At 33.7% G+C, this 18,067-nt stretch overlaps 1 protein-coding gene across 3 annotated transcripts; it reads right to left on the reverse strand.

Moving 5' to 3' along the window:
- Positions 1-326: 326 nt before the first annotated feature.
- Positions 327-13,798, reverse strand: LOC18104577 (uncharacterized). Of its 3 annotated transcripts, XM_024583965.2 has the most exons (15): positions 13,391-13,794; positions 13,014-13,215; positions 11,992-12,071; positions 11,626-11,664; positions 10,491-10,509; positions 8,325-8,378; positions 6,330-6,457; positions 6,177-6,245; positions 5,032-5,117; positions 3,487-3,596; positions 3,010-3,060; positions 2,744-2,802; positions 2,172-2,216; positions 1,436-1,510; positions 327-642 (listed from the first exon to the last, which is right to left on the reverse strand). In XM_024583965.2, the coding sequence occupies exons 1-15, from the start codon at positions 13,559-13,561 to the stop codon at positions 523-525; spliced, it is 1,308 nt and encodes a 435-aa protein (XP_024439733.2). In that variant the 5' UTR covers positions 13,562-13,794; the 3' UTR covers positions 327-522. The 3 variants fall into 3 exon arrangements, with proteins under 3 accessions (XP_024439733.2, XP_006376427.2, XP_024439734.2); XM_006376365.3 differs by lacking the exon at positions 8,325-8,378 and having other exon boundaries at positions 13,391-13,795; XM_024583966.2 differs by lacking the exons at positions 327-642; positions 1,436-1,510 and adding an exon at positions 1,517-1,899 and having other exon boundaries at positions 13,391-13,798.
- Between the last annotated feature and the right edge of the window lie 4,269 nt (positions 13,799-18,067).

An 18,067-nucleotide genomic window follows, 5' to 3' on the forward strand; every position in this document is an offset into this window, starting at 1 on the left:
CAAAATAAATTTGATGTTCCCTTTACTTCGAGATTTAATAAAATTATAAGCTTAGAATAATTTGCTTATCTCATTGTTTGTTGATGCAGTCCAGCCCTGCTTGTTGTATGCTTCGCTTCCCTGGTACCAAGTAAAATTTCGTACAAAAATCAAAATATTTGCTAATGAGAGAAGATAGCATGCATGATTTAAATTTAAGGATAGGAAGAATCTGGGCATCATCATTATAAATTGTGAAAAAGCACCGCCATCTGTGGCCAAACTACTTGCTGTCAAATTGGCGGTGTTTTAAGAAAAAATAATAAATCAGTACGGAGGATAAAATCTTGAGAAAGGAACCGTTTCCTCTGCATTTCATAAATTTCCCTTCAAATTTTTGGAAACAAAAAATTTGGACAAGAATTGATAGAGCATTCATCATATATGCTCAGCTCCAAAATCAGCAGAGGTAGCAGTTAGCTATACAGACAACACTACTACCATGAAAAAATGTCTAATTGCCTCCACTGACAATGGATCAAATCACCTTGCTTCAAGCTTTTCCCACAACTTGGAAGCTCTTCTGATGATCATGTCAGCTGAAAAGCCTTCAGCATAAGAGCTGACGGCAGTCAAGAGGTTTGTAAATTTCTCACCATTGTCCTGCACCAGTCAAACCAAAAAATCAGTATTTCCTGCAGTTAAATAATTTGCAAAAGAGGTTATCCCAGAAAGCTGTGCATGAGAGCATGGAAGTTCAACTTGCATACAAGATGCAGCTGATTATAAGAGCAAGGTTAAGCCGTGCAATGGCCAATAAAGAAAATGTAGATTAAAGCAACAAAGAAAATTATTGGAGCTGAGTAGTACAGTAGGCTTTGCACTTAAACAGGTGAAGAGTGCAATAGAATTTGCATAATTTGCCAAGACAAAAATAGAACTTGATGATGGGAACACCATGTATGGGTTTGGAAGGTCCAAACGGGACTGCTGCTGTTAACAAAGCATGGACATACCACGAAATGGTCATTAAAGCCCAGCTATAAGTAATGAATGACTCTAGAAGGAATAAATTGACAGAATAGTGCCTGCGTCAAGTAATTCAAACAGTGTATGCTCGGACTATGGCTGCATTGCCGGTGATGGAAAATGACTTGATAGATAGTATGTAATATTGCAGTGTGCTTGTTAGGAAGTCACAATTTATAATGGAAAGCAACAGTGAATTGGAATTAGACAGTGAATTGTGCAATTAAAACCAGCACACAAGTCATTAAACCAATAATGAAATTAGCTGGGATTCATCATCTCATCAAAGATAGAACAAAATAAACATCAACAATTACCAGTTCTGACTAGGAGAGTGCAAGTGTTTAGAGCCTCTCTCACTAAATTGCACATGTACCTGAATATGGATAGAAAACTTCTAAAATAAAAATAGCCATAGTGTACGGACCTCAGGTTTCTTAAAAATCAAATCTGTGGTAGCAAATGGAACCATGTACTCTGGAAGCTCACAACGCAACTTTGCCTGCCATTACATAAGATATCTGTGCATCAAACAAACACCAAGGACTAGGTGCCTACAGTCACAGTTAGATTAATAATAAAGTAACAGCTGCCATACTGTCATCGAGTCTTTCAAAATATAAAGCACCATATCTCATTTAACAAGTCTGCACATGGCCAGTCATGAGGCTTCTGCATTTTCAAGCATTTCAATGGAACTTTGTTCCCTAAAATGGTTAGATCTCATAGATTTTACATTGATAATGACCACAATGTTCATAATAATTGTTAGAAGAAAGTGCATGGCTAGGTAAGATAACTAATACATACTGCTCAAAGAACAAAGGAAATGAAAATCTGAATTGATGTTAGTGTATTTATTTAAGTTTCTTCAGCGGTGAGGCACAAAATCTATAATAAAAAAAAAATAGATTGTAAGCACCGAGTAGGGTTATGTTTCGGAAATGAAGACATCTTCTGATACTCCATAGAAAAGACAGACAAACGTCTATGCCATTTACTATAGTATCAGTCTTTTGCTCTTTTGCACTTTATTCTTGTCGGACCAGTCGTATGAACATTATGCATGCTTTAAAAATGAGATTGGGTGAGATATTTATCCACTAAAAAATTAATTTTCCACAAGAAAATATAATGAGCAGAGAAAAAGATAGGAAAATTACCAGCTCCTTGCTTAGTACTGCCTGATTAGCATTCTGTCTCAAGGCCTACAAGAGAGTAGTGACCAGAGGGAAGTAAAATGAGTCAGCCACATAAACGGTCACAGAATTTTAAATAAAAGCTAATATCATGCTATATTTATCTCAAATTTCATGAGCACAAGATCATGACATGATAAATTAACTTATATTTACGAGGTGCAATATCCTTGATGACAAACTTCTACATCCTCTTTTCTTACCAGAAAGGAGAGTTGCACATCATTATCAATAATGCATGCAACATCCCCAAGCACATGGAAGAAGAGAAAGCCATTACAAGCCCACCCCCAATAGTTGCTGAATAAGAACCCACTATCAGACTCCACAGCAACCCCCAGAACAAACACACAGAGATGGATTCTAATAAAGTGACTAGATATAGCATAATTGATTTGATAAAAATTGACTGAAGATATTTCATCTCATTGCAAGTGTCAAACAATGGAACAACCAACAAAAAATGATAAAGATTTAAAGGGAAAAGAAAAGGATATGATTTTAGCAAGTACTTGATTCATGTTGAAAATTTCTACCTTTCTAATGCTCTCCCCTTCTACTTGATCAACACATTTCAACAAATTCTCCAATGTGCCTGAAAAAGAAGTGAAGATTATTGCAAGTCAGTATATCAAGAAACACACTTATATGGGCCAAAAAAGAAAATCCCACATTGACAGACAAAAAAAGCTTGCAATCACTTTTGGCAGAAAAAACAAATATTCCATAACAAATGTAATCACATAATAGTTCAGCAACATGTTCACCCTATGACATTTTCCAACAAATTCTAAGACAATACCGAATCTAGAGATCAGTTCCACAGCATGGACAACTCCAATTCCTTCAACTCCTGCAATTATTAAAGATGGAACATCAATAAATCAACCTTTAGAATATTTGAATCTCATTAAAAAAAAGAATTCCTTAAAACTTCTAGCAGATTGCTTCATTTCAGAGAAAGGTTTAAACATTTTTAGCTCATTTCCATTGCTCATTCCAGAAACTAAGCAGAGGCTAGACACAAGTTTGAGCCGACCTTCGCAACATTTCATCAAAATTCAGGATTTTATTTTTCATTTTATTCACATCTAGTATTCCTCCAGTGAAAAAAATACATGAATGTTGAACATCATGGTAAAGGAAGTTCAATGATAAGTCATTGGAAGAAGATACACATGTAAAGAGATCATAAAGGAAATGACATTTAGCTGTCTGTGAAAAATTCATATCATGAACATCGGACTGTATTTAACTAATGAGAGATGTGTAGCATAACCTGGAATATTATCAGATTTGTCACCCATAAGAGCCATTACATCAACAAACTGAGAAGGTTTCAATCCTCCATATTTTTCAGCAAAATCCTCCATTCCAAATGAAACCATCCTGGGCAAAGCAAAATATGAAACTACAGCACTACTCTATAAAATCAGATCAAAATTCCGAAAAAGCAAGCCAAAATTAAAGAAATTAAGTTATTCAAGGTAGCATGAAGCACAATCACAACCCACCAAAAGTAACTAAACAGGTGACTCATTAATTTGCACTCGTATGAATAACTTGTTTTATTACATCATTAATTCTTGAATACCCTATCATAAACTGAAATTGTTTGGTTTGGTAATTCAGTTACAATTTTGGTACAGTTTGAAAACCAAACAAACAAACAAAAACCAAATTCTTTCCCTTTTCTTTCAATTTTTATTTTCGAGAAATAGTCAAAAAGGATGAAATGTTTCAGAATAGAAAGTTTTGTTTGTATTGAAATCAAAAATGAAACAGAAATATTTCAGTTTTACATAATTCGGTTTCTCACATATTCAGTTTGGTTTCAGTTTTTAAAAACCAAACTGAAAACTGAACCAATCAAACTGTTTGCACACCCCTTACTATTAGGCTAACATTGCCTTCAAGTTCAACTGAATTTGAAATTTTATTTAGGAAGAACCCATAAGCAAATCAAAGTCTAATAGAGCATGACATCAGAATTTACACTCATATGTCCTATTACAAAATCATAAGCAAAAGACATGGGTGGTGTCATGGCATTGGGACAGCTGGTTGTAGGCTCTAGATATTAATTGGACCAAATTTTTTAAGAAAAGAATAAAGAATAAAACTTAAATTTGGAATAAACAAATGTTGGCAGGTAATTATATGTTCTGTGTTATACATATAGAATTTTAAATTCATATATTTCGATGGTATGTTAAGATTATTAAATGCAAAACCAGTTTATGCAGCTCTGCAGTATTTTTTATTTTTTTTTCACTGCTATAAATACAAAGAACATGTGTAAATTCTTTCTTCACTGTTGCATGGTTCTGGTGTTCTCAGTTTACATCAAATTGCTTTGAACATAAAATATATCTCCAAAACCAGCTTATGAAGTTACATAGTATCCCTTTAACTCTTTTTTTTTCTCATGACAGATATCTAGAACAAACATAAATCTTTATATTTTTCATGGTTCTGTATTTTCAGTTTACATCCAATTGCTTTGAACTTAAAAAACTTAACGTTTATTAGTTCTGAAGATTGTTCATCAAGTTATCTAAATATCAAAAAATAAACTCAAATCCACTAGTGGAATCATAATAAATGAAATCCAATTCATTATCACCAAAATGATGCTATTTCTAAGCCATGCAGGATGAAAAAGTTGATCGCAGCTTTGCATAACATGACTTTATATGATAAGAAAGAACATATTCCTAGAAAGAAAAGGTTTCAGAAAACTCCAAGAATTTCTGATCACTCAAACCTCAAATGTTAACAAATATAATGCAGGCATGATGTTGTAAGTTGAATGGTTACTAACTCAAGGCCACGTGGTGCAATCCGTAGAAGACGTAATGAAGGAGAAAGAATCTGAAAAAAGTCTTTGTCCGGGGAAACAACTCGTACCTGTTACAAAATAAGCACAATCACGAGACACTGACGGTGGCAAGAAAAAATAACATAGGAGCTTTTAGGCAAACAGTAATGTTAAAGGTACTCAGTTTTAACTACTCAAACTGATTAAGAAAATCAAGCAAAGAAAGTTAACCTTCCAAAAGCTGAAGGATGAATGTGATAGATGTTTAACTAAAAGATTTCTATGTTGTATGGTAAAATGGTCAAAATCATTTGGGGAAAAAAACACTATATACAATAAAACAAACAAAACAAAGGGGGCAGTTTACTCCTAATGCCAAATCTTTCACTTGTGAATACTTCATAAAAAGCTTATTAATGCTAATATTAACAAAAAAGCAGAAGCCTATCAGTTTCTGGGCTTAAGATGAGATATGTTTGTCTGGGTATAATTTATCAACAAAAAGCATTTTTCCTGTTTTTCATATGAAAGTGGATAGAAGGGTTCTGGAAGGAAAAAATATTGTTTTTGAGTTCATGAGAAAAATAAATCAGTAGTGTGAGACTCAAAAAATAGTGGGAAAAAAATTAACTATTCATAACCTGTCAAACAAGAAAAGATCTTCTCCAGGGAGTTAAAAAACAAGATAATCAAGATGAATTGTCTACCTCCTAGATAAAATACATAAATAGGCTGATTATAGAGTAAGTATAAGAGAAAAGGCAAACAATAGAGGAGCCAAACAGTTTCATTGACCTGTAGACTAGAACACATATATGAAAGGCAGTTGAGGGAAAAAAAAAAAAAAACAAACACAACTAAAGCAAGATACAACCATGTTGAAAGGAAGCATATAACATACTAAGTTACATTGTGTGCCTGTAGCTATGTAAGCAAGACAATAGACAGTTTCTTATTTTAATAGTTTCTTTCGATTTTATTCCATAAAGGAGGGGGGAGCCCACAATGACTAGATCCTTGGGAAACAGTGGAAATCATTTTCAAAACATTATCCATCTTCTCTCCACGAAAACAAAATCCATGGATGATTGTGGTTAGATTTCATTATACACTCTCAGGTATTTGAGAAATAGAGCTCAGATAATTACCTTAAACCCATCCTTGACACTATTTACAGCCAATGTTCCAATGACATCATCTGCTTCTACCCCAGGTACCTGCCTTCACATAAAATCATAATTGATTACCATGAGAAATCTGAGTTGATCAATTATATAAAACTGCAAGATATAGCTACTTACCTCAATCACCTTAACGGACATAGCTTTGATAGCAGCTTTCAAATATGGAAGTCCCTGGATGACAGTATCAGGCGTAGGAGGGCGGTTGCTCTTGTATAAAGAATATAAAGTGTGGCGAAAATTCAAGCCTTCAAAAAATAAAGAATATGATAAATCCAATCAGCTGATTTTGATTTGTGAAAACTAACTTGTAAAGTAGCCTCCACTTGGGGACCTTTATTTTTTTCTTGGGGAGGATCAAACACACAAAATGCAAATGTGCACGTGTGTGGAAAAAACAAGAGAATATTGTGAGAGATGGCAACATTAGAGTAATTTTATAGGTGTAAAATCATAAGAAACAGACAATGACAAGACTGCAATGAGCACCTTAGCAGAGCTAAGCAGTGGAAAAGGAACTCTGAACACATTCCCAAGCAGTTGCAATAAAAAACCTCATTTAGTTGATCCTAGTCAAGTTATTTTTCCAGAAACCTAATAAAATCAACCTTCTCCATCCAAACTAGCTCTAGGCCCTCCACTGGCACCAGCTAAAAAGGACTTTGGTACAGATGTATTGGCAAAGATGGAAGTCTACGTGCCAGCCTAGTCTGTGAATATATTGATCTCTTTTTTATTATTATTCTGTTCCATTGCAATAGAATAAACGATATGAACAAAAAAATAATCATTTGGAATTACCATGGAAAATTCACTTGAAGGTATAATATTTTGCCTTTGAGAGTTAAGTTAGGTGAAACATTTCATGATCCATTTTTTTCTTTTTTTTATGAATGTTCAATAATATTTCAGAATGCGTTTCAGGTTTGATCCATGATCATGTATCCTGGTGCCCAAATGAACGTGGCTGTCACAAACAGCACATATAATTAACAGTTGAAAAGGCAAGCATGCCAGAATTAAACTAGAAATTACTTCTTGAAGCTTGTTTGCATAAATATGGGATGTCTGTTATCTTAAAGTACTAGAAGCAATTATAGGCTGTCGCCTTATCCCATTTTGAAGCATAGAAGTTAAAAAGACTACATGGAAAACAGGAACAGAAATAAAATAGTCTTGAAGTTTGTTTGATCACTAGAAGGCCCTGCAAATGGTTTTCCATGTCTATCCAAATACCTAAGAACCATGCACTGAATTCATAGCCCATCAGGCTGAGCTTCTAAAACTCCTCACTATATTCATTAATGAAAAATGGATTCATATGACCTCCATTAACCACAAGTCAACATTTATGATCCATCTACAGTGTATTCATATGCTGCTTAAGAGAATCACAAATGTGCTCTTAGATGTGTCATAAACTCCCTCTTTGTATCTCCCAACAGTAGAGGAAACTAATGTCACAAAGGACAAACATAACGATTCAGAGTAAGTCAAGTTCATGCCATGTGAATTGTATTCCACATTCATTGAACATTTGTAGCACGTACATGTTGGAGGTTTGATGCAGCCAGTTAAGCTCAACTCAAAATAAAATCTACTGAAATTCATCATGACCCAGTCCATTATGCAGCCAATCAAATCTACTCAAACTAAATTGCCTTATCGTCACTTTTTTGCTTTCGTTAAAAAGTCTAGGATCAGAAACTTTGGAAATCAAACATTATTAAAATTCTTAAACAACCCTATATTAATTAAAGCAATTTATAAGCATTTTGAGACCAAGCATGATAAAGAAAAGAATTTTCTTTGGCCATAAAATAACATATTATTCAAGAAAGCAAAGCGAAAAAAACAAAAACAAAAAGACGCTCAATTTGATTCTAAAGTCAGACACCTTTAAAAGTGATTTGAGAAAAGGCATGAATTGCCCACACCACAACAATGACATGCCTTGCACTCAAATAAAGTTTCTTCGTCTGCACAGTTGACTCAGTGTAAAACCAGCAAACATCACCCATAATTATCTGGATTCACCTATAAATGTTGTTTCTTATTTCTACAGATTGTTAAATTCATTATGAAAAGATTTTAAAGAATTATAAACTGACATACCTTTTTCCATGACAGTTTTGTTGGGTGAAACACTAGATTTTCCATACGGTACTCCTGAAAAGGAAAAGTAGAAGTTTGGTCTATCAAAATTCCACATTGAACAACAGTTTCACTATCCAATACCCCATAACTCGTACAAATTGACCACTGACTAGAAAAAAGGAGAACAAGCTGGATGGCCCAAATTCATCATCTAACATTTGAGATACCCTCTTAAAGATTTCTACTTCTGAAAGCGTTTTCAACCAACTTAAAGTCCCATTTATATAATGATTAGGAATTAACAAATTGACACAGTTTAAATATTATGCGCAAATTGACCACTGAATTTAATTCTTAAGGGTTTTACAGTTTTGGGATGGAACAATTGCTTGTTAGCATACTTTTGATTTGTGAACTAGACAAGGAGCTGAAACGTTAGGAAATCAACAATTTTTTCTCCCTCTGCATAATTCCAGTGAAAAGGACGAGGCACCCTCCAAATTCTAGGCAAATTATGCCCCAACATTTTGGTACTCAATGAAGTATGCAGAGGGGTTGACTGCAATGGGGATTGAAAGTTGCAATGGGGTTGACTGCAAAGGTAGTTTGTGGATATCTTTTGTCTGGTCCAAATGTAATACCTAGAGAAACCTCTAAATATTGTGAAAGAAAGATGTTTGTGCTATAGAGGGTTCTTTCTTCCTGTGAAATTAATTCACTGAGCCAGAGCTATCCTCCAGCTATGGTTTAGACGTTGGAAAAGGTGAAGCAGTCAACCCCGTTTCAACTTTCAATCCCTTAACTGTAGCACTATGCAAGTGAAAGATTTTTTATTCTGCTTTCTCTGTTATTTCAGCAGTGTTTGGCAATGCAAAGTACCATGTGTTTGCTGTGTTTTGATGCAGTAACCCCAACACACAAGAAAATCATGACAGAGTCCCAGTCAACTGCAACATTGCATGAAAGCTTCCAGTCATAAGGTTCTGGATTCATGTATTTTCTAAGATAAGAGAACATCAGTTCTTGGGATTTCTTTTGACTGACGTTTGCAATTTCAAAGTCACAACATTGCCTATCTTTGATATCCTAAGCTCAATAGGACAGGCTACCACTAATACATGGAATAGTTTTCTTTCCTGATTTCAGTTTGTCAACCCCTATCATTGGCAAACTCTGTAAAGATCAGTTCCAGTTCAATTCATGACACCACAGGAAAGCCATCGCTTAACTTTTCTATGAGTTGGTTAAATGCTGCTCATGCTATTGAAGTATCACTTTTCTTCAAAGTGAGAAGGCTCAAGAAATGGATGCCTACAGAGCTAAAGGATTGTTTTATGCTGTCAATAAAACTTTTTTTTTCCACAATTATAAAACTGAGCAGACATAATAAAGCCTGAGGCTCAAGAAACGGATGCAAACCGAGCTAAAGAATTATTTTATATTGTTAAGAACACTTTGTTATCTGCAAGTATTAAACTGAGAAAACATAATAATGCAGCCAACAAACTGGATTCTCTCTTTCTTGTCATGTATCAGATAACCTTTGTGTTATTGAACTTAGAAGACAGAAGCGTAGCACACCAACATTTAGCCTACAACAAGTTAACATTGAACCTCAACTAAATGTTTTATCAGTGTCCATGTACTCACAATGTCCAGCCTATTGTTGATATCAAATCATAGATTTGAGCTCTCATCTCTTTCCAAAAGTCAGACTTGAAATGAACAGGAATGAAGGAATGACACTTCAGCAACAAAACATGAGACAAACACAAGAGAAACAGAAGAGTGAGGAATAAGTTCATCGAAGGGAACTATCTTCCTTCGTAGATTACATGGGTTTTGCATGCTTTGAACAGGAATTGAGTCTCAAACCCACCACAATTTGACAAGTAACTCTGCAGAAAAGAGATATCTATTGTACCAAAGGCAGGAAAGGGAATTTAGAGTCAACATGTCTGAGGGCACAGGGAATCAAACCATTCACTAAAATCATTTTATTGCAGATTCACCCAGACAAAGATAAAAATCATCATGGCCAGTTTTAAGAGGTTGAGATCATGTAGTTGGAGATTCCAAGTAAAACATCAAACAGCTTGAAATACTTTAGAGCATGTTAAGAAGCACAAACAACAATTGAGAGAATCAATTACTAATAAAAATATCAGAGAATTTATATCTCACCATCATGATCAAACACCACCTGCAATGAAAAATAATAACCAATAGATAAGTAAACTATCTAATTAAGGAGAATGATAAAAAGGAAAGAGAAAACAATAGTTTAATGTGCAAAAGAAGAAGTAGCAAAACCCTTCCAAAAACAAAAGTTACTGACACTATTATGAAAGATAATATGCAAAGCTATATTCAATGTAAGTTAAAGGCAGATACTATATGTAATATATATTTGATAGTGCAAATATAGATGAAACCTAGCGCCAGTGTAACCAAGGTTGGGTTACAGAATCATATCTTTTACAAATAGATCTGGAGGACGTAATGATCATATTCTGACTGTAAATAATCTCTAACCAAATGTAACACCATGCATCAGCCACTCTTCAGAATCTGAAGTTCACAGTGTTATGAAAACCTGATTTATCAGCTACAAGAGTCTAAATCATAGTCTTTGGATTAGAGAGTACTGGTGAATCTTGTAAGCTGTGTCCAAAAGGCAACACTAAGACAACTTAGCATCAAAAGGCTTTACCAATAAATCATACATAAGGGAAGCAATATCACATTTCAGAGAGATTCAACAAATCAAATATTAGAGAGGTGATTCTCATGTTTGAGAAAAATTGAAGACAGAAACTAGGAGTTTTAACTGCTAATAACAAGCAACATGGTTATAAATCTTTGTCCAGACACTTTCCACTTAAAATAATATTTTTTAGGGTTGATGGTCCCCCTATACTTGCTAAACCCATTCCACACTATTTGGCGAGTCCAACCAATTGAACTATGGTTAAAGCAGTAGCCCATAGAAGACTACCATCTAAATTTAATGTATCCAGCATTTTTTTTCCTTCTATGAAAATCAATTTCGTGCTTCAGATGAAATTTTGATCCAGCAAATTACTAAATTTCGTGCGTGTCAGAATGTAAAATGTGGATACTTTTAGTAGCTCTCAGCCTCTTGCTATCACTAATAACACCTACTATAGTTACATTAAATCATTCCTTCTTTGAACAAAAAAGTCAGCCAAAACAGAACCGTTAATGCACATAGATAGCAATGCACAACTTATTTATCTTCATTGTGTAATGTGATTGAATGAAATATACACATATAAGCATAAAGCAAATGTCATACCACTGCATGGGAAGGCATGAATCCCAGGACATCAATTATCTGCAAGAGAAATAATAGAGATATGCTTTAGACATTAAGAACTTAAACAATGGGTTACGTTGATAATACTATAAGTATTTATGCACTCTTCTCAAAATAATATAGAGGATTATTATGTGACTTTTGATTTGAGTCTGTAATGTGAAGGTTGAGTTATCTGTGTATTGTGTGATTATATCTCTCCTTCTTTGTTTCCTTTCTCTGTCTCTAGAGTGTAGACTCTACTCTACAGTGCCAGTACATGTGGCCCAGCTCACAGGACTGTGGACAGCAACCAAACCAGTCCCTAAATAATAGGAAATCATAAGACTGAAAGAATACACTTACAAAAGATAGCGCAGAAAATATAGTTAAAACCCAATCTCCATTGCCATCTGCATGTGTTAGATGACCATGATGCACCTTTGCTGCTCACAATCAAAAGAAGACAAAGTCATGATAAGCTAAAATACAAGACTGGTCCAATTTAAATATACTAGATCTAGGTTGCACCCTGAAACTAAAGGTAGTTGTAGTTTAAAAGATAGCCAATGATCACAACAAATCCAAATTTCAGAAACAGATAAGTCATATGCTGATATTTCAACTTTCATTCTAAAATCTGATGCGTATTCTATATAGCTATGAGCAATAATTCATCAAAAAATGGAGAAATTCTCAACATCAATGAAGTATGAGTAAGAAACTTCATAGATCCATGAAGTAAAGACCAGCCAAGAAAATTTTCAAAATTTATGAAGGCAAAAATAATTCCTAATATTTTATTGGACAAGAGACGCAATGATGATTGAGACAGTCAGCAGGCAATACGTTCAAACATCATCATTATCTTCAAACCTCCGAAACACAGTGTAAATCTTAGATAGTGAGTATGCAATGATGTTAAAGATTAATCTCTTCAAATCTCCGAAACACATTACTAAGCTCAATAGACAGTGAGACTTGAGTAGAGAGTACACAATAAACCCATAGAATCATTAGTCCTTATCTATACATTCAACAGACTTGCCCAGTCAATGTAATATAATCTGACTGCCTAACGCATCCTGAAATACCTAATCTATTAGCTAATGTCATTGTAATATCTAGTCTAATCTCATATAAGCAGTTAAACTAATTGAAATATAGAATAGCCCTCCTGGCACATGAAACTCTGACATTGCAGACAAAAATCACAAAACAAAGACAGACATACAAATGACACCACAATACAATTGGTCAAAAGGTGTAACAATAATTTCCTAGAACCAATCAAACAATCCGCAACAAAACTTAAACTTCAATTTTTCCATTGGTAAAATAATTCAACATGAATATTAAAAAAAAAAACAGCCAATACCATGACATACCTAAAAGCTTGAAGTAAGCTCTATAAATGACCGATGTACCATCTATAAGCATTACTCTTCCATTTGAAGGATTAATAGCCTCCGCGGCATTTTCTTCACGCTTGACCAAATCTTGGTGGACCACCTCGTTTTCACTTTTGGAAGAGGTTAGTACATTACTTTGAGGAATTGCAGAAACAACTTGAGATAAACTACAGTAGCCCTAAACAAAACAAAACCCAGAAGTCAAAAACAATATCCCCGCAAAAAAAAGGATCTTGCATAAGAACTAATTTAAAGAATTAAAATATAACAAAAAAAACAAGAAGGTTGAGTCTTTTCAAAACCCACAAATTTAATTTAATCAGAAATGGCAGATAACAAAGTATTAGCATTACCTTGTTTGATAGAACAGCTGATGAAGGACGAGACAGAAAAACCTTTCTCTTAAAATTGGAAAGGTTATTAAAGCCAACAATCCGACTCGCTCCTGCAAAATTTCCTCCCACACAGTGAAACCCTCCTTTCCACATGTGGTGGAGATTCAATGACTTGTAGTAGTAAGCCATAACTTCATATCACTTCTCCTCACCAACTATGGCTTTAGCTTTTTACACAGAATTCAGCTGAAAATAAGAATGGAAGTAGGATTTTTGTAGAGAATGCGTTTGGGTTTTGAAGGAGAAGAAGGCTAGAGAGGGTTTAAGAGTTTTTACTGGGTTTAGAGCTGTGCTGCTGCTGACATTGTGGTTTTCATAGGGAAGCTTTTTCAGGGGATATTTGTGAAGTTGATATAGTTGTTTTTCTTATAAAAAAAAAATTAATTTTTTTAAAAAATATTTTGAAACACAAAACAAAGTTCATCCTCTTCGAATTTATGTGGTCCTCTAGTTTTATAATTTTATATTTCGGCTCTATATTATATTTTTCATGTTTCATTTTTTGAATGCTAAGAAAAAATACAAAAAGTCAGAATATAAACCTAGGCTGGTTTTTTTTTTTTTAAGAACTTATTTGATATTGTAATATTGGTTGTGTTTAAAGTTTTTTTTTGCTTAGAAATATATAAAGATGATGTTTTTTTATTTTTTAAAAATTATTTTTAATATTAGCACATCAAAATGATCAAAAAACATTAAAAATATTAATTTTAAACAAAAAAATTAATTGTTTTAAAAACACGGATTGGACCACGTTTCCAAACATGCTATAAGCCAACCTCGTTGCACTTTTTTTTAATTTAGAATAAAATTCTAAATTATAGTTTTATTATAGTTTTTTATAGTAATATTAATAATTATTTTATAAATCATTATATATGAACATAATATGCAAAATTTCTTTAGGAAAGTTCTCATGAATATTCAATGATGATAAATCTTTATTTTAAAAAACTTTATTGTAAAGTTTTGCATAACTTTTTAAGATTAACTATTCTTTTATTTTTTTCATACAATAGAGTAAAAATTCTACATTTGTTTTATTGAAACTTGAATTTCAAATCATAATAAGTCTGTATTTAAAAAAATAATGTTTGTGATAAAAAAATTACATATTTTTTCAAAATAAAAAAATACATGAATAAAAAAATAGAGTTTCAATCAAAGAGATACATATTTTCCTTTTAGTTTTTTATGGATAATTATTTTAATTTCTCTTAGCTTTTTTTAAAAAACAAGCTACTAGTAAAAAAAAAAACTGAGTATAAAAAATATATATCTTCATTTTCAAAGAAATTAGGATCTATAAGTAAATTCTAATCTAAGGTGAGAGGAAAAATGATCAGCATCTCTACACAAATCTTGATTCAACTCACATAATACTATATTGATTATTCTCATCATTGAACTATAATCTTAAAAACAAAAGATGTAGATGAATAAGATACTTAGAGGGATCAAGTGCAAAGATTCAACGTATGTATAAAGAAAAATGAGCAAAATATAGACTATGGAATGACATTTAAGCTTACCATCTCCATTATTGTTGGCAGATAAGACCATAAATGTGTACTTTCCGACTGTGATTGTGAGGATGGAGTAGATAACGACCAATAAAACTCCTAAAATGTCATTATAGTCTTGAATACCATTGGGGAAGGTGCTCATTAGCACATACAAAAAAGACGTGCCTAAGTCACCAAACACGACTCCAATGCATTGAAATGCCAAGTGTAGAACGTCAAACCAATGTTTCCCCTGCATAATAAACTTCAACTTTTAATTAATTATTGATGGTTGTATTAGTGTGTGTGTGTGTGTGTGTGTATCGTTTAGGTTTACTGAACATTAAAAAAAACAAAGAAAAAAAAAACCTCACAAAAACATGAGAAATCTCTAAATAAGACTGAATTCAAACCCAAACACACAAGAGACCATCAGAGGAGTTTAGGAATCGTGATCTCTTATACATACTAACTTAGACAAAAATAATACGAGAAAGATAAAACACATACAATACAAAATTTTATCGAATAGGACACTGCACAAAAACTCTAATTAAGTACAAAAGACATAACATGGTGGGCGATGCATCTTGAGTCACCGGTGCCTCTTTCGGTTACCTCTTCTTGAATTTCTGGGAGTTCTACGATATGATCTGTAGCTTCCTCCAGTACCAATGATGAAAAAAAAGCATTTGAATAATCAACTGTAAAAAGCATTAATATATTGCATATTTTGTATCCAAAGATGAGATGTTTTATTCAAGTCAACAGTTTCTAATAACAACCAGAGATGTATAAATGTTTCATGCCTGGAAATTGAGTTAGTGACTAGGGAAGAGAAAAAAGCATAAAATATTACATCTTTGATATAAAAAAATTCCAAGTAAAAGCTGTAATTTTTCAAACCACGACGTATTGTGATTTTTTAGGTGAAATTGGCAGGTTGGTGTTTTGTTTTTTTAGGAAGTAGTGTTTTATGATTAATGAGTTTAATTGGTTGGTAATTGTGTCAATTATAGAGCTATTGTGGTGATAATGGCACGGAATGTGTTCTCTTCTGGATTGTGGGGCTGTTTTATTTTTGAATCCAAATTATCAGAGTTAAAGTATGCCTCCTTATACACAAGTCAAATCATAGGCAATTCAGAAAGATAAGCATGTTTAAGATCACTAGATTTTGCAAAGAAATTTAGATTTTTTCCCCACTTTTTCTACACACTCTTCTCTTGTCACCTTTTCTTTCTTCTCTCCACTCTCAGCCTCCCTTCTATTTTTTTTCTTTTTGGCCATGGCCCTCCCCTAATTTCCCAAGGGTTGAAATTTTGTCCTCTTTTATTTTCAACTCATGGCTCACTTTATTTTCACTTTTCCTCACATTCTCACCATGTTGTTCTGTTTGTTCTTCCACTTTGGCCGAATCTGAGTGCTCATTCTCATAACTTTTCTTCAACTGAATTTGATCTTCATACACTTGCTTTGGTGTTAGTAGGGCAAGTGTGTAAATTCTACCATCTTTCTCCAATGAATTCCTATTCTTAAACCCATCATGTTTGGCTTTTCTATCAAATTGTCAAGGCCTTCCTAGTAACAAATGAGTAGCATACATAGGCACAACATTACATAACACTTCATCCTTGTATTTGCATACTGAAAAAGAAATCATCGCCTGTTTATTCACCCTAACAACACCACATTCATTCAACCATTGAAGCTGATAAGGCCTCTCATGCTTTATGGTATTCAATCTTAACTTTCTAACCAAAGTAACACTAGTAACATTAGTACAACTACCACTATCAATGATCATACTATATACTTTATCGTTGATTAGGCATCTAGTATGGAAGATATTCTTCCTTTGTTGCTCCACATCATCCTTCTTAGTTTGAACACTAAGCGACCTTCTAATCACCAACAACATACTTTAAATCACTAGCATCCTTAAGTGGTGGCATGTCATCACAATCAAACTCCTCACTAGAGGACACAATCTCCCCATCATCCCTTAGAATCATAACTCGATGATTCGAACACTCTGATGCATAGTGTCATAATCCCTGACACTTGAAACACTTTATATCATGATTACGTTTTGGTTGGACTTCTCCCTTAAGTTTTTTATCACTAGCCGAAATCTACTTCTTTATGGATGTAGGTTCGACAACCTTAAAAGTCACCAAAGGCTTCGATGATGCACTACCCTCTCTCCTATAATTCAACTTCTAACCCGATGAAGACCCTGAATAAGTTTCAGATCGTGTACTACCCTTTCTTTGCAACTGTCATTTAACCTTAATGGCCAAATGCATTAACTCTTCAAATTCAACATAAGATTGCAACTCCACAACATTAGCTATGTCTCTTTTCAAGCCATTAAAAAACCTACACATAGTAACTTCCTCATCTTCATTAACATTAGCTCTAATCATAATCACCTTTAATTCTTTTTGATACTCCACACTCTTACTACCATGTGTAATCATTTGTAAATGATTAAACGACTCCCTATAATAGTGTTTAGGAACATACCTCTTCTTCATTATTGTCTTCAACTCCTTCCACGTGCTAACTGGTCTTTCTTTATTCCTTCTTCTTTCTACCACCAATCTCTCCCACCAAACCATGGCATAATCAGTAAACTCCACTACAACTAACTTAACGTTCTTTTCTTCAGAGTACATATCGATGTCAAAAATCATCTCCACCTTTTTTCCTAATCTAAGTAAGCTTCTGGATAAGTTTTTCCCTTACAGGCTGGGATTTTTAACTTAATACTACATCACCTAATTCATCAAAATCCCCTCTATACTCAAAAATCCCTATGTGGCCGAATATGTCCCCTCTTTGGCTGATTCTCATACATCTCTCCCCTATGTGTACAAAATCCACTACCACAATTAAGATCATCCTTGACTTCATCTGGAGAGTTTCCAGCAACACTCTCCTCCTTCCTAGTTTCTTTACCCTTTTTACTACATCCCCCATCAAACATAGTCTCTAATTTTTCAATCCTAGTCATCAGCTCACCAAACATAAATTTCATATGTTGTTGTATTCTCGAAAGCCCATCTTCTGGGATTTCACCCTCCTTTTATGGCACACTGTTAGAAGACATTTTTTTTAAACCTGC

Source organism: Populus trichocarpa, chromosome 13 (assembly GCF_000002775.5).
Source record: "Populus trichocarpa isolate Nisqually-1 chromosome 13, P.trichocarpa_v4.1, whole genome shotgun sequence".
NCBI classification, from domain to species: Eukaryota; Viridiplantae; Streptophyta; class Magnoliopsida; order Malpighiales; family Salicaceae; genus Populus; species Populus trichocarpa.